At 37.2% G+C, this 17,161-nt stretch overlaps 1 protein-coding gene across 1 annotated transcript; it reads right to left on the reverse strand.

Moving 5' to 3' along the window:
* Nucleotides 1-867: 867 nt before the first annotated feature.
* Nucleotides 868-12,905, reverse strand: HIGD1C (HIG1 hypoxia inducible domain family member 1C). Its single transcript, XM_065934420.1, has 3 exons — nt 12,812-12,905; nt 7,609-7,743; nt 868-932 (listed from the first exon to the last, which is right to left on the reverse strand). The coding sequence occupies exons 1-3, from the start codon at nt 12,903-12,905 to the stop codon at nt 868-870; spliced, it is 294 nt and encodes a 97-aa protein (XP_065790492.1).
* Between the last annotated feature and the right edge of the window lie 4,256 nt (nt 12,906-17,161).

The following is a 17,161-nucleotide window of genomic DNA, read 5'->3' on the forward strand; positions in this document are numbered from 1 at the left end:
TTGACTTCAACAAGATGGAACTAGTTTTTAGAACCTTAGGGCTTATAGAGGAGCTTGAGGCCTGAGGTATACTTCACATTTATTATCTTCTTTGTTTCTTGTGTTTTCTGCAGCGTCATGCCAGATTAGCAGTAGCACAAATGGACTAAATCTTTCCACTCCCACAATACTGCCATTTGAAGGGAAAAGGGATTGTTTTAGCAATTTACCTTTGTATTCCTAGAAATACTTTGAAGAAGTATAAAGATGAATACACAAATATTTAATGTTAGACATTTATGTTTGTGGTAAATAAGTCAAGTTTCTGTATGAGAGTGAGGTGTAGAGTGGTAAACCAAATTTTTTTTTTTTTTAATTTCACTGTGTACCCCCTTGCAGTGCACAGCCTTGCTGCTCCACTGGGGCCCTCAGGGCAGAACCAAATTTAAATAACAACATGGCCATTCATTTGCTTCTGATGTAATTTTTGCCCATACTAAAAAGGACTTTATGAAAGCCTTAATTACCTTGCCCTGTCTGGAGTGAATTAAGCAATGAATACAGCATCACATTTAATATGGAGAAAATTTTTCTGTAGCCATTATATAACTCCTAATTTTCAGATTGATTTGGCATAATATAGATTATTTTCTGCCACTAACTAGAAAATAAAAATTTTAAAAGTCAGAAAATCATGTTCTAAAAGACATCAACAAATACATTTTTGAGTTGACTATTTATGATTGTTGATTTGGAAGTCAACATCTTAAACAATTGAAGGCTATGAGAATTCTGGCTGAAACTTCTGCAGTATAATTTGCTACATATTGAAAATTCATTCTTCGTAAGTACTTTTCAGAAGGCTTCTTATTTTTCTTGTGTGTAGCTTCATTTTTTGTACCTATTGAAGAATCGAGGTCTAATGTAATCCTTGTACATAGAGTAGAGAACACCTAGAAACAAAATATGTATATCAATAGAGTATTCATGGGAAACAAACACTGCATTTCTTCACTTGTATTTTTTCTAAAACTAACCTACAATTAAAAACAAACACCCTCTATCTTATTAATTTTTGGTTTAGATCATAAAAGTGGCTCTAGGAAAAAAACAAAACAAAACTCAACTTTGATCCCTGAGTTGGGAAGATCCCCGGAGTAGGAAATAGCAACACACTTGAACCAACCCAGTATTCTCGCCCGGAAAATCCCATGGAGAGAGAAGCCTGGTGGGCTATACAGTCCATGGGGTCACAAAGAGTAGGACACAATGTAGGTATTTCCTGGAGTTCTGATCCCGATGCTTTTCTCACCTCATTCACACCTATTGTTTCACTCCTAAGCAAGTAGATCTCTCTTCTGAGAGTGAGACCTATATATAGACTATATTAAATGTGACATTTCAACATCCCATATGTAGATGGTCTCCAAAACTTGTATACAAGCAACTATGTTGAGCATGCCCCTGTGGGTGCATTTATAAACAAAATAAATGTACTATAGCCAGTCAATATACTAATAAATCTTTTTCATTTTGTTTTTGGCTTTGGCTGCACAGTGTGGCATGTGTGCTTGGGTGCAAACTCATCTCGGCTGTGTCTGACTCTTTACGACCTTATGGACTGTAGCTCACTAGGCTCCTCTGTCCGTGGGATTCTCCAGGCAAGAATACTGGTGTGAGTGGCCATGCCCTCCTCCATTGGATCTTCCTGAACCAGGGATTGAACCCACATCTCCTACATTGGCAGGCAGGTTCTTTACCACTAGCACCACCCAGGAAGCCCAGTAAGGCATGCAGGATCTTAATTTCTCCACCAGGGATAGAACCCATCCATGCCCCCTGAATTGGGAGTGTGGAGGGAAGTCCCCCCGCAGGCATCTTTCTAAACTGTTATTCTGACTATGTTACTCCCCTGTTTAAACCCTTCACTGGTTTACTTCATCTTGTTACTCCTCAACTAGCAACCATGAAAATCTATAGGGGGACCTGTTTTATATCAATTTAGCTAAACTGTTACTATGTTTTCCAGGATTCCCTTCTCTGCATGGTGGTGGTAGTTTAGTCGCTAAGTCGTGTCGGACTCTTGTGATCCCATGGACTGTAGCCCATCAGGATCCTCTGTCCATGGGATTTTCTAGGCAAGAATATTCGAGTGGTTTGCCATTTCCTTCTCCAGGGGATCTTCCCCGACCCAGGGATCGAACCCGGGTCTCCTGCATTGCAGGCAGATTCTTTACCAACTGAGCTACCAGGGAAGCCCCCTTCTCTGCATAGTTCTGAGTTAGCTTGGCCATGAGAGACATTTCACTTGAGATTTGAAGGTGAAAGGATACCTTTCCAAATACTTTTTGCACTTGTCAGGCTTGGTACACAGGACCAGGTGCTATTATAGTTTGTGTGTGTGTTGTTTATCTGCTGGCTCTCTTTGCTACTGTTGGGCAGCAGTCAGGCCCACAGGTCTTTCAGCTCCTAGTGAATCTCTTCTATTAGCTTTTCTGGTTCCTGGGCCAGATATGGATAATAGAGGGTTCCAGCTTTTCTTAAAGGTCATGCCATCTAGGTTGGAGTCGACAAGATTCTGACTCAAGTTTCCACTTGTCTTTGTGGGTTCCAGTTCATCCTTGCAGATTCTAGTTTCTTTTTCCTTCCCAACTGCTGTCTTGTTCAGGTGCCAGGATTAGAAATACAACCAACAGGCTGACATGGACTGTTTAACCAGCTACCCAAATTGCTTAAGGTCATATCTCTATAATAAATCCCTTTTTCTGTATCACGACTAGTAGTTTTAGAAGGAAATGGCAACCCACTCCAGTATTCTTGCCTAGGAAATTCCATGGAGAGAGGAGCCTGGCTACAGTCCATGAGGTTATGAAAGAGTTGGACATGACTTAGTGACTGAACAACAAAAACAACCAGTACTTTTGTTTATCTGATTGAACAGAATGATACAGAATTTGGTATTAGAAGCTCCCAGAGGAACATAACCTTAACATAACATAACATAACCCAGAGGATTGGTTCTGTGAATTAGTTTTGGGTTATTTGGAGTTGGTTCTCTAATATGATTAGATTTAAAGGTATTAATGGCCTTTCTAGCCCGTTTCAGTGGCTAAGAGTATGCTGGCAGTCCATGGCATACATTAGCAAAACATTAAAAAAATTATCACCTTGCAGATACCCTTAACCATGTGCCTATAGAAAGCAAGGCTTTAGGTGATCAAGTATATACTACCATAGACCATTTAGTGGAAATAAGGAGTATAATATAGTTGGTGACTTCTAAGTGTACTGGAAAAGTTGGGAAAACTATACAATGGGCTCATGGCTTTTTTTTTTTTTAAGATGCAATTTATTATTTTTTTAATTTAGATACACAAGGTCTCAGTTGCAGCATGTGGGATCTAGTTCCCTGATCAGGGATCAAACCCAAGTCCCTGCATTGGGAGCTTGGAGTCTTAGCCACTGGACCTCCAGGGAAGTCCCTGAGCTCATAGCTTTTAATTCCGAGCTCAGGTTTGCATGAGGGAACTGAAAGCTTTATGACTTTCCAAAAAGAAACTCAATCCCTGTGGCCATGAGATTGCTATTTTTGAAAAATATCCACAGAGTCTAATCTTGTGAGTGATTAATCACAACACAAAATGAATTCCCAGCCTCACAACACCTCTTATATTAAAGTTTAGGGCATTGCTTTGGAAGGAATGGGACTCTGAAAATTGGAATGGGGACATACGGTCAGATTTCAGTGAAAGTGGGTCCTTGAGCCCCAATATTTTACTGACACTCCTTTGCCAGGAGAAACAGTCCTCTATATCTGTCTGAGAAAGACTGAAACTTGGGCCAAAAAGTAGTCTCCACTAAATGAAGCTGAAATACCAGAACTTCCTTAGTATACTTCCATGGTAGAGCAGTGATTCTTCTGCCCTATGGAGTAAGGGCTCTTATGGTAGGGAAAGCTAAGTGTAAACCATTCTATATGCATCTATCATCAAAGTAATACTGCATTCCCAGGGGGACTGTATAGCTTAGTATCATCAGCAATGACTTTAAAGATGCCAGGGTGGTGATCTCTACCACATCTCTATTCATTTTGCCTCTTTTCCCAGAAAGCAGAGAGATCTTAAAGAATGATAATGGATTTATAAAAACTTAATCAGGTGATCAGTCTAATTGCAGCTACCGTACACATGTGGTTTCAGTGCTATAGCAAATCAACCTAATTTTTGCTGTCGGATTTGCAGCTGTTAATCTGATGGGTTGCTTTTTTCTGTATACCATTTGGTAAAGGCCGTCAGAAGCAGTTTGCTTTCATCTGGCAGGGCCAGTGGTATACTTTCAGTGTTGAGTCTCAGGACTGTGTGAACTTTCCAGCCCTATGCCACAATCTAGTCTGTAGGACCTTGATCATCTCTATTCCACAGGATATCACATCAGTCCATTACATTGATCGGATCTATCAAGGGGAAATTGCTACTATATTGTTAGGCTAGGGAGAAGGGTGTCTGGAATGTATACCTTCTGGGGCATTTCTTAGTACTCCCATGTCCTGTGATTAAAGAAGGTGGAAAATTACACCCAATACAGGAAGGATGATTAATGACCCACATCATTTAAGAATGAAGGTTTGGGTTAACACCCCAGTCAAATAACTATGAATAGCCAAGGTGCTTTTGGAAGGCAAAGGATGGATAAAATGTCTAGTGGAAAAACATAGTTATAAAATGAGCCATGCTCACCTGACCAGTTGCAGAAACAAAGACTATGATGGTTATGAATATTTCTTCCTTATTTTTACATGAATACACTTGTGTATATTCACCAGTTTTTTGGGTTTTTTTCTTTTTTTTACTGTTTGCCACTTTCATTTACCTACCATCTAACATAAAAAATGTTAATAGTAGTTAACTTTATATCTCAGTATTTAAGTCACAGGATATCAAAAGGGAACATGACAGCTCAAAAATGAATCAACATCACCCAAAGGGACTTTGTACCCTCCTGGGGAGAGAGTTAGCATATTTTTAGTTATACAAGGCATGTTTGATTTTGCCATTTGTCTTTATTTGAAGGTAAGTGTATTAAGAGACGTATATACGGATGCCAGGGACAAGGAATAGAAGGTGATGGATTTGTGTTGTGTCAACGTAGGTAAAATGTAACTAGGTTTTCCAGAATTCCTTTCCTTTTGTCAACTACAAATTGGCACTTGCCATCTACCTCGATAAGTATTAAATCATGTGCTACCTCTTCTAGCTGCAGCTCTTGATTTTCAACACCCCCTGAAAGGAGTTTAGGGTAGAAAGCAGAAATGAGCCATTCTGTGCTCAGGGGAAAACTGGGAAGACAGGTCTTCAGATAGTTATATATTTTCAGGAGCTGACTTTGTGAGCCCAATTCTTATATCTCCTATCTAGAAAAGCACTAAAATCCTTCATGGTGATGACTATTCTTTGTGACTACCAGAAAGACTAGCAGACTAGCAGAAGCTAGAAACCTTCTGGAAAAATATGTGCTTGATTTCATGTATTCTCCCCTCACCAAAATCACATACATAATCATGTTACCCCCACTCCACCCCACCCCTGCCTCTTTGGAGTAGCTTCTGAGTTATCTGAGGTGTTGTCTCCCATGCTGAAATCTTCATTTTGCCCCAAATAATCCTCAATTTGCAACTGTCACATTGTGCATTTTTTTAAGTTGAAACTTTCATTCCCTGAAAAACTGCACAGGGGACATTTAGCATGAGCCTAGAAGGCTGAAGTAAAGCAGCAGCCAAGTTCTTTTAACCCGACAAGGCACTGCTGCAGCATGTTTTTGCTGTCTGCGGGGCCACTTTGTTGGCATGGGGCAGCAATCAGGAGTGCAGCTACTATGGCTCCTACTGAATTTCCTCTTTCACTTTCTCTGACTCCTTGGCCAGGTCTGTGTTTAGTTCCAGGATGAGGGGCATCAGCTTTTTCTGTCACTCCCAGCATCTACTTTGAAGGCTTAGAAATGGTGAGAAATCCACTAGGATTCCAGAATATCCTGTGTGTTCTAGGTCATCCTTGTAGGTTCTAGATTTTCCTTGCTTTTCTCATTTTTCATCTACCATTTCTTAATAACTGCTTGCTCTGACCACTTCAGGTCCCAGTTCCTGATACATAAACAAGATCCTTACAATTACATAAATCCAAATACCTACAACAAATCTCTTACTTTATGCTACTACTAGTAGTTCTGCAGTCTCAACAATCACAGATTGACTCACCTACCATACCGCTACATAGAGTTCCACTAACATGCCATGCTTTTATGACTTTTTCCTCTGCCTGGAGTCCCGACTTCCTTCTCTGCTTAGCTATTTCCTCTGCATTCTTGGCTCATCACATGGTTTGCATCCTTAGAGAAGCCTCCCCTGAATTCTCAGCTCTAAATGCCCCTCCTTTGTGCTTGCGCTTCCAGAGCAACCTGTGTTATTTTGTTGTAGTACATTTGACTTTATATTGTCTTCTCCTGCTCTTGATCTCTCTCCGTAAGGAGACTAAACTGTTTGAGGGTAGGGAGTTATTTTTTATATCTCTAGACCAGCATAGTGCCTTGCACATAGCACATGCGCAGTGTTTGCTGAATGATGAAAATAAGAACACATTACTGTGTAGTAATGTTTCCTGTTATATTTTGTTCAAGTATCACATATCACAGCTCATAGTAAGAAGATAATTACCATATAACTCCCTCTGTGCAAGTCCCACACTCATCATCTCATAATCCTAGACCTACTCAGGCTGAATATACTTTGCACAGAATGAATGGGAGCTAAGAACATTGTGACTTGTTCTTATTAATATAGACAAAAAAACCTTAGATAATTTAGGTCCCAAAGTAGATTCTTTTTCTATCTGAACTATCTGATTTAGCTGTTGATATAACCTGAATAAACCAGATAATTTTACACCATTCTTTGGATTTGACTGTGTAAATGTCACTTAATTTACAGACTAATAAAAAAAATTGCCTATTGCTCAAGCTGAATAGCTGAGTTACATAGGGTATAAACTATTCACTGCTCCTTTTACTACAGAGGATAATACAAACTATAACCTAGTTCTCTACTAAGTTTTTCCTTTTTAAAATTGAAGTATATTTCACATACAACATTATGGTGTACAACATAATGATTCTGTATTTGTATGTATTGTGAAATGATCATCACAATAAGCCGAGTTAACATCTATCACCAGATATAGTTATAGAATTTTTTCTTTTGATGAGAATTTTCAAGATCTACTCTCTTAGCAACCTTCAAATATGCAATACAGCATTATTAACTATAGTCACCATGCTATACATTATATCCCCATAGCTTATGTATTTTATAACTGGAATTTTGTAACTTTGCCTACTGAGTTTTTTTTTTTCAGTGCTTGAACTACCAAGACATTAAGCCTATAACTAACTGGCCAGCAACCTCAACCAAGTGAAGATTGCTGTCTTTCTTTCCAGTCCTCCTCCATTAATCATCTTGATCCAATATTCATGAATGAATGGAAATGAATGATTAAATAAAAATACACTCTAATCTGAATGAATTAATAATAAAAATACTCTCAAAGATGGTCGAATCATATACAAATTTAAGTAGGTTACCTAGAGTCACAGCTCCTACAACAAATCCTTGGGCAGCAACTCTCATGTGAATAAGATGAATGGACATTTTCTGATCTCTTCTGTATTTTAACTTGTAGAGACCATAGGACACCACAGTCACAAAGCCTGCTATCCCTGTAAATTAAAAAAGTAGAGATTATATAAATAGCAGGCTAAAATTTCCCAAGAACTTAGAGATTTGAATAAAGGACTGCCCAAGGGATCAGTACGTGGAAGATAAGCAGGCAAAACACCAAAAAATACTTCATTAATGGATTCAGTATTTTCAGTTTTGACTCTTTTCAGAAAAAGTTGAATTGTATAGTATAGAAACTTGTCTAGTAGTTTTCCTGAGGCATGGTTTCAAATTGGTAAGCAGTTAAGACTTATTTGGGGCAAGTTGTTCAACCAGTGAGTGAACCAACCAAAATCTCAACATTCATAGCTTTTGGGTGTTTGGCCTTATTCCTCTCTAGTTTTTATTAATATTAAATAAGGAGTAAATCTAGTGAAGTGAAAGAAACTTTAATATCGTAAGTGAAAAGGACATGTTGAGTTTTAGTAAGAGGTAAAAAGGTGTGAATATTTGCATGAGAAGCCTGTGACTCTGGGAAGAACTGTGATTCTAAAAAATTCCAGAAGCCCATACAAATATTTTTTTACATATGTCAAGAACTGAATATACTGCTGTGACAACCAAGATTCTATGCAGTTGACTCTAAAACAGAAAACTGAATAGGAATCAACTGAATAGGGAAAATTCTAGTAAGTGATTTGAAACAGTGTGAGAAGTTAATCCATGACAAATCAAAATAACCATATAACAAATAAGGGGATAACTATCTGAACTAGCTTGAATTTACATCTCACACCAGACCCTACAAAAAAAACACTGGATGGGTTAGAATTAAGTATGAAAACAAAGCAAATTTATCAAAAAAAATATAGAAGAAAAATAAAAAAGAATATGACATCTAAAAAAGGGGTAAGGTAGACTTAAAGTGAGGACAAAAATACTGTATTTTGATGACAGAATAAAGGAAACTTCTGCATGGTAAAAGTGTGGCTTTATTTTGGGGGATCTCTCTTCTACTGATTTATGCATCTACCTTCATCAGTACCACATTGTCTTGACTAGTATATCTGTATAGTAACCCTTAATATCAGGTAAGGATGATTCCTCCCACTTAATACTTTTTCTCCAAAAAGGTTTCTTTATGTCAAACCTCAACATGAATCAGCCATAGATATACATGTATCCCCTCTTGAAGCTCCCTCCCATCTCCCTCCCCATCCCACCCCTCTAGGTTAATACAGAGCCCCTGTTTGAATTCCCTGAGCCATACAGCAAAGCAATTACCCTTCAATAAAAAATAAATAAAATTTTAAAAGAGGTTGTTTTAGCCATTCTAGAACTTTTGCTTTTATATGAATTTTAGAATAAGCTTGTTTATATCTACAAAAAAAACCTCATTGCTGGTATTTTGATAGGAATTACACTAAACCCATAGATGAGTTTGGGGAAAACTGACATCCTTATTGAGTCATACAATCCATGAACACAACAGTCTCTATATTCATTTAGGTCTTCTTTGATTTCTTTCATTAGCATTTTGTATTTTTCACCATACAGATTCTCTACATGTTTTCTGAAGCTTGAAAGTGTATTAGTTGCTCAGTCATGTCTGACTCTTTGGAACACCATGGATTGTAGCCTGCCAGGCTCCCCTGTCCCCTGTTCATGGAATTCTCCAGGCAAGAGTACTAAAGTGGGTAGCTATTCCCTTCTCTACGGAATCTTCCCTAGAAGATTGGGATTGAACCCAGGTCTCCTGCACTACAGACAGATTCTTTACTGTCTGAGCCACCAGGAAAACCCTAATCATTTTATTTTCTTTAGAGTGACTGTAAATGGTCTCATGTCTTTCATTTTGGCTTCCATGTGTTTGTTGTTAGTATATGGAAATGCAATTGATGCTTAAGTAGAATAGCAAGTCTTGACTATGTTGGTATGTGTTTGTCTCTATGGGTGGGTGAGGATATATTAATTCTCTCAGATCCACTTAATAAATGGAAATAAGAATCAGAGTAAATAATCACATTTATATGAATATTTTGTATGCTAATTAGCAATAAGTGAAATTGAAATAAAAATGACAAACAAAAGCAGCAAAAAACAAATTCTAGTAAAACAATGATGGCAGGTACACTGAGAAACAGGTACAATGCTGAAAGCTCTGTAAAGATTTAGCCAAATCATTCTGGAAAGAAATCTGAAAAGATATAATAATTGGTATTAAACTGAACATGTGAGAAGTTTAAGAGGGAAAGGACATATGTATACCTACGACTGATTCATATTGATATATGACAGAAACCATCACGATATTGTAAAGTAATTACCCTCCAATTAAAAATAAAATTAAAAAAACTGAACATGCTTCATGCCCTGAAAATTCTGCTTTGGGGAAAATACTCCAAGGAAGTAAGTAAAAGAAAAGTCAAGAAGCTGACACAAAGATGTTTATGGCTACACTATGTATGAGGAAAAACAAAACAATCCAAATGGCCCAAACAGAGGAAAAACTATCAGAGCTGTAAACAAAATTGTAAATATAATTGTACTTACATTATAGTATAATATACTACTATGAAATGTTAAGAAGAAAAAACAAATAATCTATTGACATAGAGTTTAAATATATGTAATGTATTTAAAGTGTCATTATTTAGACCTTAGCAGTGACCATAAGATTTTAAACAATATAAATCAGTTATAACGAGAGAAGTCAAGATAAGAAATTAAAATGTTCTATAAATTATCTGAGGATACTCCATCCTGTGGCAGAAAATACTTAGTAGATATTCTTAATAAAACAAGTAAAACAAACTAATAATATATATACAAATTTTATCATTTAGCTTTCCAGCAAGAACTTGGCTCTCTTCCCTTATTAAGACTCTGTTCTTACTGAAATTTGTTTTGCTTCTTTTCAGAAATTAAAGTCAGAACCTTTCCTGTTTTCCATACAGCATCTCTGTAGTTGGTATATAATTGAGTTTAGCTGGAAACACTTTTATCTTTCTACTTTAATCACCCTAAATGTCTCTGGAAAAACAATTTAACTTACAACAGACACAGTGATTAATCTGTTCATTATAGTGATCTGTTCAAGTGACACTGAGTTCTTGAATTTTTTTTTTCTAGTTAAAAATGCTAAAGATGATGAATAAATCACTATAAAATTATTTGTGTCCATTTCTTGTGCTAGTACAAACCTTAATCAAATTAAGTGAAACTTTAAACACAGAATACTACTTTAAAATTTTGATTCTTTTTGATACGTGAATAATGACAAAGTTGCTAGATTTGTAGTGACATTTAATGGAAACATATGACTTATACCTATTTAGAAGCTTTTGTGGAATTAATCACAAACTTATGTTTGTCTGATTTATATATATATATATTTAAATTTTATTGAAGTATAATTGATTTACAACCTTGTGTTAATTTCTGCTGTACAACAAAGTGATTCTGTTTTACATATATATTTTCTTATTCATATTCTTTTCCATTTATAGTTAATCACACTATATTGAATATAGTTACCTATATATATATGTGTATATATATATATATATGATTTAAATACTTTTTAAAAAATAGTTTCCAGACTAAACATAAGGAAAGAGGGATGGTTGAAGTATACAATAATAATGCTTAGGGCAGCTAAAGTATCCAAAAGAGAAGGAAGAGAAAGCTTAGCTTTTGAAACAAAATACTGGTGCTTAGATTTTTTTTTAAAACTCCATATATATATATATATATAGTATTTGATAAAAATGTAAACACATTAAATATGTGTTGAGAAAGGATAAAGAGGCCAAGACTCCAGATACAATTATAATAATATTGATACTTCTTGCATCAAGAGTTTATTTAACCATCAATCTTAGCACCTGAAACACATCAGGAAGCCAACAACAAGCCTCAACAACAACAGACTTTCATTCAGAGCTTCTTAACTCTGAATTGGCTCACAGTTCTTTTGAGCTTGGGTATCTAGCTTCTGGCAACACAGAATATTAGAAGCAGAAGTTTCTGATGGTACCCAACAGTAATAGAAGAAAGAGAAAGATTTATAAACATTGGACACAAGAACTTAAAGAGATATATAGATCTTCCTTAACTTGTGATTGGATTACATCTTGATAAACCCATCGTAAGTTGAAAATACTGTAAGTCAAAAATCCATTTAATACAACCTCACCTATTGAACATCATAACTTAGCCTAGCCTACTTTAAACGTGCTCAGAGTACTTACATTAACCTGCAGTTAGGCAAAATCATTTAATACAAAGTCTATTTTATAATACCTGTAATTTATTGAATATTGTACTGAAAGTGAAAAACAGGATGTTGGGTACAGAGTGGTTGTAAGGGTATTGGTTGTTTACCTTCATGATGGTGATGCTGACTGGGAGTTGCTGCTGTCCAGCACCATCATAAGAGTATTGTATCACATATCATTAGCCCAGGAAAAGACAACATTCAAAGTATGATTTCTACTTGAATGCACATTGCTTTCTCATCATCTCAAAGTCAAAAAGTTGTAACTCTGTATACAGAGTCTCTGTATACATCTCAATAGTTCCTAACAGACTCAGTCTAATAAACTGAATTGGCTGCTACTGATTCTGAATCATTATAGAAAAGTTACAGTCCATTCAATCAATTCTATTTAGACTAGTTGGGAAGTTTAAAAAATTTTTTTATATAAACCTGTAATTTTACTTTTTATATTTATTTATTGGCTGTGCCAAGAGGCATGTGGGATCTTAGTTCCCCAACTAGGGATTGAACCCATGCCCCCTGCACTGGACGTGCAGAATCTTAACCACTGGACCACAAGGGAAGTACTTGGTAATGAGTACTTTTAAATAGACTGTGAATGAAAATGAATTAAACAGAATAAAAATTTGATGTTTCATAATAATAATAGCTAACATTTACTGAGTATTTGTCATACACTAGGAACTGTGCTGAAAGTTTAACTCATACATGTATAGAAGGGGTTAGCTTCAATTATCTGAAAGTATTCAATTATATAAAAGATTTCAATACTCAAAGATACTGGTCGAGGTATTATTGTGTTATTACAAACAGTTTTACAGTATCCAATCAAGGCTTGTACTTACCTACAGGGACAAATGGGGAGTCTCTAGATTTTCTGATCAGTCGGGATAACTGGCCTTCATCTTCATCTGCTGACCACTGGTTATCTGAAGACATTTTTCTCTCTAATAACTAGGGGATAAATGTGGTTGCTATGAATGCTCAGAAAGAATCTGTTTCCCTCTTCCAATATACTCTTGATTACGTGTTCTTCATTTGTTTGACATGACTGCTCAACTGAAATAAAGTTATCTTTCCTTCACCCTCTGCATTGTGGAATCCTTTCATTTTGTTTAGGGGTGGAGGAAAAAGAAATATACAGAGTGGTAAATAATAATCAGATTCCATGAATACAGAGTAAAAACATAGATCATAGAAGTGTTATTCAGTCCCCTTTCACTGCTCAGCATTTGTAATCATTGGGAATCTCAGAACTTCCACAGAGAGTAAGAGCAGAGTTTCTTTTACAAAATACAGTTTTAAAGAATGATGGCAAAGCCAACATAGGCAAAAATAACTCCAGATTTACAGTTATTTGGAGAATGACCACTCCAGTTTTGCAGAATGTGTAGGGTACTATAAAGTCATTGAGATTTTTACCAAGCACCTACCATGTACCAGGTGCTACCCTAGTCAATGGAAATAATCTTCCTTGTCTGCACAAGATGAATGAGGAAGCTAGCAAGAGCAACTATAATCACAATCAACATGATCTGGAAGTATCTGTTTGTTATCCGTGCAACCCTCTATTTTTAACCCTCAAATCTGAAATACGATGGCTTCATTCTTTGATATCAATCAGCTTTCATCAGAAAATGTAATCTGGTAAGTGGCAGAAGCACAATACCTTTAGCGTACTCCACCACTTGCAGCCTGTCTTCTGGTGTCCGCTTAGCAGGAAGCCGTGGATCAGAACAGGCTTTGCAAAGACGCGACACGTTTAGGTGCAATTTCTAACTAATTGATAATGGGAAAGCCAGTGCCCTCGCCCCAGTAAGGGGGAGTGGCCAGCTGGTATTGGCCAAGGTTTTATAAGCCCCAGCTGGAAACTTACTAGTAGCAGGACCTGAACCACAAACATTAGGTTTTCGAAGATAACATTCAAGGAAATATTAAGCTTTTCAAGAAAAGGCATTTCCTTCTGCCTTCAAAAGGGAGCTCCCAATTCCCTCTGTGGTTGAGTCCCCCGTTACCCAACTCCTATTCCAGAAATTGAATGGAAAGTGGGGGCAGGGTTACAACAGTGGGTTTGTAGGTGGGAGTGGGGTTAGCCTTATGAGGCCAAGACTCTTGTCTTTTAGTGCGCTTGCCAGATGGCCGCCCATGGTGGCCGAGATCTGAGGCTGAGGAGCCGCAAGTCTGTCCCAGCTCATCTGACCGCCAAGCCCTCGCACCTGAGCTCTACGTGGAGCTGGGAGATGCACGCTCGCCCTGCCAGGAAGGACGTGACATCACTGCGCCCTCGGCCAATCCGAAGGCCCAGGGGCGGTAGACAGGCGGTGTGAGGGAGCTGCGCCTGCGCGGCGCGAGGCTACTCTGTCTCCCTGCGGGTGGTGGTGGACCCTGTCTTCGCTGCTTCTTTGAGGGTGCAACCTTGAGGCCTCAGAGAAATTCTGACTCAGGTCTCCCGACTGCAGCCACGAACGCCTCAGGCTGAGGACAGAGAACCAGGTAGAGTTCACGCTTTTACCTTAGAAGTTTGAAGTTTTTAATTACTTTAGATTTACAGAAAAGTTCCCAGAATAGTACAAAAAATTGTATATCTGATAACTTAGATCCCTCTTTGTTAACATTTAGTCACATTTGCTTTATCATTTTCCTCTGGATAGGGTTTCTTCCTTCCAATGAGCCGCCTGAGAGAAACTTGCCTACGGATAGGCCTGTACCCCTATATACTTTGTGTGCACTTGGGCTATTTTTTTACATAACCATCGTACAAAGAGCAAAATCAGGAAATTAACAGCGCTATAGCATGATAATCTCAAGATTTTATTCACATTTCACTAATGGTCCCAATAATCCTTAAAAGCAAAAAAAAAAAAAAAAAAAAAAATTTTTTTTTCTTGTCAAGGATCCAGTCCACTCCAATACATATTACATTTGGTTGTCAAGTGTGTCTTTTAGACCCCTTTAATCTGGAACATTTCCTTAGTTGGTGTATTACTCAAGATACTTCAGAGAAACAGAACTGATAAGGTTTTTTTTTTTTTTTTAATATTTATTTGCTGCTTTGGCTGTGTTGGGTCTTAGCTGCGGCACATGGGATCTTCATTGTGACCCATGGACTCCCTAGTTTTGTCTCGTGAACTCTAGAGCTCAGTGGGCTTCAGTAGTTGCAGGTTCTTAAATTTCTGATCCTACCCAGTGACTTTATTTTTCCCTTCTGTGAAATGAATAGTGAAGCTGTCTGCTGAGAGGACATTGTGGAAATGAGTGTGATGAAGGTTTGTCCTTTGTGGCAAATGAGGGCAAATTATGAGATTTCTTAGCAGCAATGAAAGTCTAACTCAGATTTTGTTCTTTTTCCTGAGAGCGGCAGAGGAAGAAAATTGGGGCTGGGATCAACTGTTTGCTTAACAAAGGTTAATTGAGTGCTGCAGACAGAAAGGTGTCTTAAGACAAATGCCCTGTCCTCAAGAAGCTTAGAATCGAGTTGGGGAGATGGATGAGTAAAGCAGTGTCACGTGAGAACCTGTTGAGATGATGGGAGGAAGAGGTATGGGCTTATAGGAGCTAAAGGATCTTAAAATTCAAACTGGAGAGTTAAAGAATTCTTTTAGAGAAAGTGGCTTATGGGATATTTTTTTTAGAAAACTTATAGATTTTAGGTGAAGAGATGGTAGGGATGTTTCAGGCAGAGGGCACAACTTTGGGAAACTTTGCTATATTGTGAACATATACCAAGGACTGAGACTGCTGGATCATATGGTAATTCGATATTTAGTTTTTTAAGGAACCTCAATATTGTTCTCCATAAGGGTTGTACCACTTTAAATCCCCACCAGCCGTGTAGGAGGGTTCTTTTCTCCACACCCTCTTCAGCATTTTTGTTTTTAGACTGTTTGATGATGGCCGTTCTGACTGGTGTGAGGTGATTCATCATTGCATTTTTCTAATGATTAGTGATATTGAGCATCTTTACATGTACTTTTGGGCCATCTGTCTTTTTTGGAGAAGCATTTCTGGATCTCCTCATTTTTGTGAGTGGGTTGTTATTTTGGTATCAAGCTGCATGAACTGTTTGTATATTTTGGTGATTAATACTTTGTTGGTTGCTTTGTTTGCAAATATTTTCTCCCATTCTGTAGGTCGTCTTTTCGTTTTGTTTATGTTTTCTTTTGCTGTGCAAAAGCTTTTACGTTTAATTAGGTCCTGTTTGTTTATTTTTGTTTTTATTTTCATTACTCTAGAAGGTGGATCAAAAATAGATATTGCTATAATTTATGTCAGAGTGCTGCCTATGTTTCCCTCGAAGAGTTTTAGGTCTTTTTTTTTTTTTCCCAATTTTAATTATGTCACCTTTTATTATTTTACAGCATATTTCCAAAAAACGCCATTACAGTTGCCTTAACTGCTCTATAAGACCTGGAATCAAAGAACACTGAGAATTAGAACACACACACGTCAAGCTGTAACACCTACTTGTGCTGAACCATTACTACCAAAGGGATGTTGTTTCTTAAACAAGCAGATGTGTGGCAATGCAAAATAAAATACACACTGGTTAGAACAGTAAACTTTGTTTCAATGGCTATAGAAAGGAGGTGGTTTTGTTGTGTGTTTTTTAACACATCTGGTCTGGCAGCAAGATGTAATATGCATTTAGAGCAATACATGCCCTGAAAGCTTATATTTTCAGTTGTGTGCATCACCTGAACTCAGAGCCCAGATGAAAAAAGTAATCACTCTCCACACCCTCAACACCCCTCCCTCCATAAGGTTACAATATTCCTAAACTCGAGATTCTTGGTGAACTATTTTACAATTTTTTCTCCAGTGACACTGGATGCTTTTAGTTTTTTCTCTGAAAGAGAAGCAATGAAAATGCAAGGACACCCTCCAGGGTCCAATTTTCACATCACATTCTCCAAGTAGTAAAATAGCAGCTCTATAACGTGGATGAAAAAAGTTTTCAGTTTCTTCCTATTCCTCCTTCAGTTTTTAATCATATTGGCATTAAAATTTATCTGGAGTCAGTGGGCTTTCCCAAAGAAAATTTTTAGTTGCCAAGTATTTTCAGAAATTTATTAAAGCGTTACGTATATGTAATTAGCTCTTATCTACCAAAAATATATATGTATATATATTTGTATTTATTTATCTTACCTTCACTGAAGTGCTGTTTTTTTTTTCCTGGCTGAACATAAGAACCT

This window comes from Muntiacus reevesi, chromosome 4 (genome assembly GCF_963930625.1).
Source record: "Muntiacus reevesi chromosome 4, mMunRee1.1, whole genome shotgun sequence".
Lineage (NCBI taxonomy): Eukaryota > Metazoa > Chordata > Mammalia > Artiodactyla > Cervidae > Muntiacus > Muntiacus reevesi.

Coding starts and splice junctions, on each gene's coding strand:
- HIGD1C (XM_065934420.1), bottom strand. CDS start 12,905: ATGTCTTCAGATAACCAGTGGTCAGCAGATGAAGATGAAGGCCAGTTA. Junction 7,744..12,811: donor CTCCCCATTTGTCCCTGTAG/GTAAGTACAAGC, acceptor TTTAATTTACAG/GGATAGCAGGCTTTGTGACT. Junction 933..7,608: donor TGTAGGAGCTGTGACTCTAG/GTAACCTACTTA, acceptor TTTTGTTTCTAG/GTGTTCTCTACTCTATGTAC.